The sequence below is a fragment of the Apostichopus japonicus genome, chromosome 10 (assembly GCF_037975245.1).
Source record: "Apostichopus japonicus isolate 1M-3 chromosome 10, ASM3797524v1, whole genome shotgun sequence".
Lineage (NCBI taxonomy): Eukaryota > Metazoa > Echinodermata > Holothuroidea > Aspidochirotida > Stichopodidae > Apostichopus > Apostichopus japonicus.
Window position 1 is genome coordinate 4,898,197 of NC_092570.1, and position 9,985 is coordinate 4,908,181.

General features: G+C 38.5%; 1 protein-coding gene across 1 annotated transcript; it reads right to left on the reverse strand.

Annotated features, from left to right (window-relative positions):
- Nucleotides 1-143: 143 nt before the first annotated feature.
- Nucleotides 144-9,029, reverse strand: LOC139975167 (uncharacterized). Its single transcript, XM_071982831.1, has 8 exons — nucleotides 8,327-9,029; nucleotides 5,589-5,649; nucleotides 5,091-5,153; nucleotides 4,581-4,688; nucleotides 3,979-4,167; nucleotides 3,281-3,442; nucleotides 2,276-2,391; nucleotides 144-1,498 (listed from the first exon to the last, which is right to left on the reverse strand). Exons 1-8 carry the CDS (start codon nucleotides 8,582-8,584, stop codon nucleotides 1,262-1,264), a joined length of 1,194 nt encoding a protein of 397 aa, XP_071838932.1. The 5' UTR covers nucleotides 8,585-9,029; the 3' UTR covers nucleotides 144-1,261.
- Between the last annotated feature and the right edge of the window lie 956 nt (nucleotides 9,030-9,985).

Consider the following 9,985-nt stretch of genomic DNA (forward strand, 5'->3'; position numbering starts at 1 on the left):
AGATGCTTTTCTTCTTTTGTTTTGGACCTTTGAATTTTATGTTCTTGCAAACAGCTATCACAACATTCTATCTCTCCCCTCCCTCTCCCCCCAAATATATATATAAAAAAATAAAAAAAAACGAAACTGCAGATTACCAGTAAAGAAATGAAAAAAAAGTTGTTGCATTTGAAAGGGATATCAAAGTCAATGATAAAGATATAACATATATCAGAATATGTCGTTTGACATATTTTGTAAATCTTAGAGTCGCCCCTTAAAAAGAAAAGAAAAAAAACACGAAATATGGCACATAAAAAAGATGCACTACTGGGGTTTAATAACACACTGAAATGACAACAAGGTCAAGATAATATCTTGACACACAACATCCCGACAAAGTATAGCAGTGGCGTAGGAAGGTACTTTTGATTGGGGGGGGGGGCTGAAGACTGATGGCCGGCCTGGGGGAGGGGTGTCCCCCTCCCTTTGGAATTTTTTTTGCATTTCCAGGTGGCCTCAGATGCAATTTGGTGCAATATAGCACACTTCAACCCATCCACTCCATTTTGTATATAATTTTGCATTTTCACCTGGCCTTAGATGCAATTTGGTGCTCCAAATGAGATTTTACGTTTTTTTTTACGTTTTTGCACATGAACTTTTCGCAATTAGGGAAAGTTCCATGTTAATTGGGATGGAGTCAAAATTCGACGCTTAAATGAGTCCTTGCATTTTAAACCATATATATTTGTCGGGATCTACTATCATAAACTTTTTCAACAATTGAGTTCAATTCTCGTTAAATATAACAATTTAAACAACTTGCAATAAATAACGACGAATTTGTCACTCCTCGTAGAAAGCAACGGAAGGATGACTTTCAGAGGACAAGAAACAATGATAATAAATTTTACATATCGTCTCCTTTTCCATATCGTTTTCTCGTATATGAGAAGCTCATTGAATCGATATAAAATAGCGGCCCGCAAACAATTATATAGGCCTACGACCATAGAACGTGCACGCGGACTGAGCCACGACCCACCAACTTCCTACCCATTGAAGAAACTCCTGCGACCCGTCGAAAATTTTTCGTGACCCACTTTCATGAGCACCCCATAATTTGCGGACTGTCGATCTAGAACGTGGTGGAATTAAATATATGTGTACTGTAGAAGCAGTATTGAGGCAGCATTACAGATATTGACTGTCTAACTCATGTCATGAAAATATTTTCGAGCCTATAACTGTTCTTTTAGCCTTCAGTGTGATGTGATGGTCACTGAAGTTTGATAATACCAAAATATGTTGCCTCGGGTCTCATATCAACAGTTCGTAGAGGAAAGCTTCCCACGATTCCAACCTTATCTCCCGCCTTCAGATTCGCTACGCCACTGGAAGAGCAAGGTCCAAATCTTGCGTGGACCGACGAACGTGAACCGACACATTGAGTGAACGTTTGTCCATTGATGTTCGTTGATGCTCCGTAGTACGAACTCGTATCATAAAACAAAACCTGTAGAAAAGAAGAAATCATTTCAGGTCAACTACAGCTGCAGTCCATCACTATACCTAGCCAATTCAACGGACTTTCTGGGGGCTGAAGTTGATTGCTTAGCCAAATTGCTGGTAAATTTAACTAAGCAAACAATACAGATGAATCATGTTCAAGAATAAATCAAGAAGAAGGTTATAATAGCCTATAAGTAAAGCTTGTGAAGAGCATTTGCCCAGATGACTTCAGAGACCCCCTAATCTGATCCAACTTGTTGGAGTAGTTGAAGGTTTAGCCAGTCAAAAGTATGTTACATTCAATCAACCATATCTCAAGATATTGACATGGGCTTTTTCACTAGAAGTGTCGAATATTTTCTATCCTTTTCAAATTGTTTGTCGCCAAAAAATCCTTGAATACACAGCCTATATGCATGTTCACGCCAATGTTCAGATATTAGACGGAATGGGCCGGGTGGGGGGGGGGGGTAGAAAACGACATTACCAAGGGGCGGACCGGGGCATAATTTCTAACGGCTCAATGATGCAAACGACTGACTATATATCCAACTTTATGGTGGCGTTGTGCCTTGAAGCAAGCAGTGCATTTGTTACCTCGGACGAAGTTATAGCACTTTTGGCACTTCCGCCTTAATTGAAATCGATGCCTTGCAATTGGTACCTCAACCTGGCGTCGTATTGGGTTCCGACCTGGTCACGTAGACCAATCCACCGGGACCTTGTCTTTAATGAAAATTGTAATTTCAGAATGACTTTCCCTGATTCGATTCTAGCTTACATTTGTGTATATGAAATATTTGCCGTCAGTTGCAACGGTGACGTTGCCGTCTTCAAGAAGCTGAAATCCGACTGATAAAACAGAAACTTCCCAAGATTTGAAGGTTCCGTGAACATCTGAAAAGAAATATTTGATTCTTTTATTAAAGATGAAGATGGCGAGTAATACTCTTCAATTTGTATATAACTTATATCTGACAATACACTATATATACTAAAACATTTATACCAGATGGTCAAGAAACCTGGGAGCAGGCGCGTAGCCAGGAATTTGCCAAGGGAGGGGCGAAACTGTAGATTCTGCATTGCAAACTATCTAAGCGTAGCGCCACCATCATTGGCGCGAAGCGTACAAGAAAATTTTGGCTGTAAATGCCTCTCAGATCGCCGGAAATGGCACTTCCCATGCCTTGTTAGTTGCATCTTAGCATTTTCTCTTTTGAAAATACTAGCGATATCATAAAAACCTTAAAAAAAAATGTAAAAAATATGCTCAAGGGTGGGGGGGCGTTGTATAGCGTTGTATAGACTCGGTCACTCGGAAATATACTCGGACTTGATTCGGGACACTAAACCAACGTGCAGACCTTGGATCAATATCGTAGAGATGTTGTTGTTGGATTCTGCTTTCCAAAATTGGATGTGATGGGTTCGCTATAGGTTCTGGTATCCTTAGAGTTCAGTGACGTAACCACGGGGGTGGGCTCCTACTCTCCCCAAATATCTGTCAGGCCCCCAAAACATTGTCAGAATTTGTTTTCGTAGAAAATAGATCATGCCTGCCCCCCTAAAAAGTATTGGGGATCCCTAAACACAGAAGTCTAGCTACGCATCTGATAGAGTGACGCCCTTTTACCACCAACCTTAGACATCTGTAATATTAAAAGCGTTACTTAAATTTACTTTCGCGCTCTTTAGATGTTTCCTTCGCATCACTGGTTAAATTGTCACGAAGAGTGATTTTCTCACTATTTGAGTGCGGCATTAATTTTGTAAGTTGGCTTACCCAATCTTGATAATCCGGATGCTTCATTTTCGGGAACTCCAACCAAATGTATAACGTCCATCATTGAAGTACCAATATGTGTTAGATTGGAAGGTAACCTGGCTATGATTATGGATTCAATCTGCTCCAAGGAGGGTAAAGGAGGAGATACCCCTGCCTCTCCTGTAAACGAAAGATAAAAAAGTTAAGCAAGTTTGAACTTCAAGTTTGCGCAACCAATCGAGAATCATATAATTTTTTACTTTATCAAACCAAGAACTACTCCTACATTTTTCAACATAAAATAATAATAATTATGAAACAATGGAAAAGAGCCAAAATAAATATAAAAAAATCTTAAAAACTTTCTTCACTCTTTCTTTCATTTTTATTAAATTTTCTAATCAGTTTTTGCATTGTTCATGTAGTTTTAAAAATGAAATTTAATAATAAGAATAATAAGAAAAATTTCATTCGACTTCCAAAATTTCGTCGCCCAGACATGTTGGTATTTATCACAGGTAAAAAGCAAACTGGACGGTTTCACATTCTTTTTCTGCCTTTGAATTCACTGAAATGAAACTTCACTTCAGTGACGCTAAGGAATTACATTGCTATAATGGGAGTTTGTTCAAATCTACAAAAGCGACAAATATATTAAAATGAACTACAAAATGCTACATTATAAGTTTAATCCATCAAAAAAATTAGTTCCATACCTTTCAAGCCCTGGTGTCCACGTGGACCTCTCGGACCTGGAGGTCCGGTCTGACCATCCGAGCCAGCTTCTCCAGGTGAACCAGGAGTACCTGTCGCACCCATATCTCCTTTGAGACCTTCTGATCCTTTCGTTCCATTAATGCCGTCATATCCGCGACCTCCTATCTCCCCTTTAGGACCCATTGGACCTGCGAATGTAACCAGAAAACACTACAAACTTAATGAACACTTTATATGTAAACAGCCAGTATCTACATGCATTAGTAACTATATGTATGCATGAATAATTGCAAGGTTTGCTTAATTATAAAATGTACTGCAAAATATAGCAGTATTCCTGCAATTGCAATGAATCGATCACTTATGCGAGGTGGAGTAGGGGACGGAGGCAACAAGGAAAAACGAGAAGGTAAGACGGAATGGGGGGGTGGGCGGTGACGGTGGGGGAGGGGATGGGAGAGGCAATTTGTACACTACAATTACCTTGAGGCTATACCCTTTACTTTTAATTCAATAGTTAGATTAAGCAAAATAAACTATATTACACTATAAACCACAATTATGAAATGATTGTTGTTACTTAAAATATAAAACAGTTTACCTGATATTCCTCTAGGTCCCGGAAGTCCCATTTGACCTTTATCACCAAGCTCACCTTTCAGTCCATCGGTGCCTCGCTCTCCTTTTCCACCCATGTCACCTTCCTTTCCTGTAAATATGAAATTTTGATACCAGCACTAAAATAACCGAACAATAATACTTTACACCCCTTTTGAGTGTTCTTGCAAACTAATGAAAATCATTGCACTTTGTTTTAGTAACACTAACAAAGCCATCCAAACAACAAATCAACAAATCAAACAACAACAAACAAAGAACAAATAAACAACAATCAAACAGAAATAAATAGACAAAACTTTGATACTAGACTTTTTGGCTAGAAACGTTTCTGTAGCATTCACACTGTATCTTATTACGAACGGTACTCTGAAACGTTTTGGATTGGCCTACAATACAGTTTAAAAACCTAAACCGAATATCTGTCATGTTTTATTTATACCTAGCAATAATACTATGGATATAGATGGAGGAACATTTCCTACAACGTCACCTTTTCTGCCGTCCGGGCCTTTGCGTCCTCTCTCCCCTCTAGGACCTGGGTCACCCTTTGGACCTGAAACCATCAACAAACTATAAATTTACAACCTGTGCGTTTGTCATTCTCGTTTGAGAAAGGCCACGGGTATAAGGGTTTTGGTTGAGTACATAAATTCACATTGAAATACATTTTCATTGATTACATTCTTTATCAATTTAACCCAGCTTTAAAATGGGTGCCTTATATGGGCATTGAATGTCAAATATATTTTAATTCTTTATCAATAAAAATCAATGAAATCAATGAAAATACAAATCATTTTCACTGGGGGGGGGGGGGGTGTTATTGACAACTTGACTGAAACATTATTAACGTTCTTGTAAGATAGATATTCAATATTCGATACATAATTTACATTACATCATGTGATATATCATAGCGAATGTTATGTTTTTATGAGGATGACGTCACAGTGTGTAGGAAGATGCAGGAACATAGATTGAAGCTTACCTGGAGGGCAGGTACACCGTTGGTTTGCTCTGGCGACCCTGTGAGATTTAATGTTTACTTCCTGAAATGGCAATCGCACAAACTTTAAATATGTATATATATAATATCTCCTTTTCAATATAGGAGGTGTTACATGACGTGAGGTATCACAAACCCCTTTGGAAGCCTGTAATATTGTTCAACACATTGTTGCAGTGGACGATGCAACAGTGAATGGTCGCATGCATATTCATGTTTGGTTACATAACAAGTTCCATTTCTCATATGAATTCTCTCAATAACATACCGTGCTTGAAAATTCAACCTATTCATAAAGCTCTGTACTTGAAAAGTGTATGAGTGACGAAAATTTTCCGAATCAAATAAAGCTGTTAATTATCGGTACACTCCAATAAACGTTCCATTCTAATTAATTGTGCAACGATTTAACAGTACTTTTTGTTTTGAAAAAAAAAATGTCACGAGGCCACAGTCTGTATTTAGCTTACTGAACGTAACTAGTTAAGTATAGTTATTAAATGGTTAATTCAGGGGCGTATCCAGGATTTTCCAATAGGGGGGGGGCGTCAGGCATGAATGATCGCCGTCCTGGGGGATGTGTCTAAGGGGAGGGGTGGACAATTTTTGCTTTCGAAGAAGGGCTGAAATGCAAAATGGTGCCATATGCATGGGCGGCGATCCTTACTTCCGAGTGGGGGGGGGGGGGATATGACCTTGTTGACTATCGAAGCGTAGCGCCACCATGAGTTGGCGCGAAGCGTACAAGAAAATTTTGGGATTAACAAACCCTCTAGATGGCCGGAAACGGCACTTCCCGAGGTTTCCAAGCGGCATATACCCAACTTTAAAATAGGGATGTCATGTCCGAAATATCTCATAGTCAGGATCCAAAATACCTTTTTTTAATTTCGGGTGTTATTTGGGAAAATTGCCCCTGTCAATCTTGTTTCAGGCGCAACGTTAGAACGTTCGAGAGCTCTTTTATATTATTCGATGAAGAAAATGGCCTCATACAGGCTATTATAGTCCTATACACATGCAATACACAATTACACATAGTTACATTCCTAGGTACCGATTGCTAGGGCATCCAGGTGAAACGTGTATTAAGCATTACCCTGGTAACATGAGATTCTCAGCTGTTCGAGGGAACAAGTACGTGTGTAGGACTACTATAGGGCCTATATGAATACTATGAGGGTGCATATATGTACTATATCAATACCGTGGGCGCAATAATACATTTTGTTGTTATAGGGCCAATGAAGCCTACAGTCAACTATTCTTGCTTTATAAAGACGCTTTATTTGAAAAGATCGCACTGCGTTTATGGTAGGCGAGAAATGAATCTAAAAAAGAGCCGTACATTAACGATGATGCATAAATGTAGGCATGAAAATATTCTTATCCCTGGCATTTGGTGGGGGGGGGGGGGATATGGTGTATTACATCCCCTCCACCCATTTTCATGGGGGATATATCCCCCCTTCCCCCCAGGATCGCCGCCCATGGCCATATGTGATCCATTTTTCGACCAATAAGCAACATTTCCAGTAAATATGGACCCAAAATGCACAATTTAGTATGGCTGGCATGTCACTTAGTGTTAATAGTGATAATACAAACACAATTACCATCTATGTTTCTAAAACTATTATGCCGCCGAACTTCGCCAGAACCTTTTTCTGGCAAACAAAAAATAAAGCATACGGGAGGGGGTTGAGCGATCACCGACATCTCACTTAAAGGTCGTCATCAATTTTTTTATTTTTTTTTGGCTAAACTTTTTTTTTTGGTGACGGCCAATAGGGGGGCGCGCGCCTGTTGCGCCCCCCCCCCCCCTCGTTAATTGCCTCTATCAGTTTGCACCGTTGGATGTGAGATGTCACACAAAAAACAAATAGTATAGGTATACCAGAAAATAATCTACAGGATTCTATTGATTGGTTAATGCATTGTTGTCTATAGTTTCATTAGTGAATAGCTGGATTACTACTTAAGTTGTGTTGCCGAAGAACTATATATAGCCTTGAGTCATACACAAAGGGATTCCTATAGATTAAACACTGAGAATATATCTATAAAGGATTCAAAACGCTAGTTTATCGGTCTTTGCGCTCGATGTTCTCTTCACCGAAACACATTTAACATGATTACAAGGCCACAGTCCCAGGGGCTGAGAGTGTACCAATTCTCCGTGAAGAAGGTTTCTTTTAGTGCCTTGAACAGCCTCGACCTAAACAACGTCATTTTTAAGTCAGTGCCCCTATTCAATTAACTTATACAATGCCCTTAAAAGTCATCCATTACCGTGCCCCTTCAATCAAGTTGTCGTAGGTGCCCTCATATTTATCAGTTACTTCACTGTGAAGCTAAATCAGGGCCAATAAAAACAAAGCTGAAAACATTACATTGGTGGTCTGCCATTTCAATGAAATTCACAGGCAATTTCTAACTTGCCCTAAAAAAATGTTGCCTCAATACTCAATTCGGCATTGTTCCAAACATATGTAGCTTACAAAAAACCTTCCCTGTAGGGAATGGGTGATGGCTCTCATCATTGTCATAATCCTAAACCTATTTTATCATATGTTTATTTGCTAGGAAGTTTATCTCAACAAGTGTGTTGTAGCAGAAATTAGCCGTCATTATTTTACTGATCCAGATCAGAAATTGAAAGCAGCATAAATTAGGGCCCCTGTTCAAAAAGATAATCTTTGTACCATGAATTGTCTTACCATCAGGGAAATATTGGTGTCTTCTTGTTCGATATTATCTGTCTTCTCGTGCTGCTCCAAGATTGTCTGAAGTTCAGTCTTCGAAACCATCATTCTTTCCAGGTGATATATCTTATAAAATGCTAGAGGTACTAACGATGACAGAGTCACACACAACACTAGTAAAAAACAAACTAGATATGACAACCCTTCACTTCTTGATTTTTCCCCATACGTATTACGATCGTGCTGAATTGATGCGGGCCTACTCTTCGCCATTTTAAATTCCTATTTACGGTTATATTAACGGACAATCTGTTAAACGCTAATACAGAAGACATAAACATTACAGTTAGGTCTAAGCAATGTAAAAAACGACACAGATTCGGTTATTGTTCAACTGCATAGCCCAGTTTCCGATTTAAGTGACCTAATTACGTAATCTTTCCGATTAACAAGCAACTATAACAACAGCGCATGTGCGAACAAAGTAACGTTATATACTAGGCTATGTTTAATTACTGTGTTATTTGATCAATGCAGTTCTACGGGATCATTATGTATCATTATCATCTCATGCATAACTGTTCTTATTTTGGGGTAAATTATTATTAGTCTTCCAAGCAGTTTCATCTCAGCGCGGATACAGTTCAAAACGCTGAGAATGACTTTCAGACAGATAGATTTAAGTAATTAGTATTTTCCACAATTGTTTGTCGTTGAAAGATCCCCCCCCCCCCACCCCATCAAAAATAAATCCTTGAATTTTCATCTTGCAAATGGAAGTTTAAAATTAGAGAAGAAACTAGCCTGGCGATGAAAACTGCTTTGAGGGTGGGACAGAAAAGCTTGTTCAAGTTTGAAGATAATCCCATCCAGGTAAACTTAAAGTACGGTGGTCATGAAGGGACATACGAGATGTATAGTTACTGTGTAACAATAACATGACATCATCACAAATTTGTATATTTTTGTCGATTTGCCGCCCTACGATTAACATTATCTTGATATGCCAGTCACATTCTTGAGTTACTGATGTACAGTTATGCTGACAACTAGTATCAGAACTAGGCCTATATTCTAATTATCGAATTGCCAATTACACTTACTTGGCATCTTGACAAAATATGGGCAAATTATCTAGTTAATCCATTATCACATGAATCCATGTTAACATTATCTTGACACAAATTGTAAATTTGTCGAGATGCTAGGTAATCTTGATAAGAAGTAAAGAAGTAAAACAAGGATATTTGTTGACTTGTCAATTTACAATAACATGACATCCGGTACAACCATCCGTGAAATTGTCGAGATAGGTATACGTCGTGTTATGAAGTAAAAAGTAAGTCGTATGTCCCATCACGGCCACCGTAGCCTATACACACATGAGCCCAAATTAGGGTATAGGCTTACGTAATTCCATGCTTGTCATAGGTAATAAAACCAAATGTTTCAATAGAAAACACGTATCGTGTACACTCACATATGTATTACATACGAGGTAATTATGTAAATACAAAATTCGCACATACGTAATACACTATATAATGTATGCATTTTCTTTTACAAACATAAAATCTTGTTCAAATTATTAAGCAGAATGAGTGTATGAGCTTGGAGTGCATGGTTTTCGCTCATGAGGTCTTTTACATAACAATGTATTATGTTGATCCTTAA

What these genes read in the sequence shown, in the direction of transcription:
- LOC139975167 (XM_071982831.1), bottom strand. Translation starts at nt 8,584, where the DNA reads ATGGCGAAGAGTAGGCCCGCATCAATTCAGCACGATCGTAATACGTAT. An exon ending in ACACCAATATTTCCCTGATG is followed by an intron (nt 5,650 to 8,326) that starts GTAAGACAATTC and finishes TTGCCATTTCAG; the next exon opens with GAAGTAAACATTAAATCTCA. An exon ending in AATATTTCATATACACAAAT is followed by an intron (nt 1,499 to 2,275) that starts GTAAGCTAGAAT and finishes TCTTTTCTACAG; the next exon opens with GTTTTGTTTTATGATACGAG.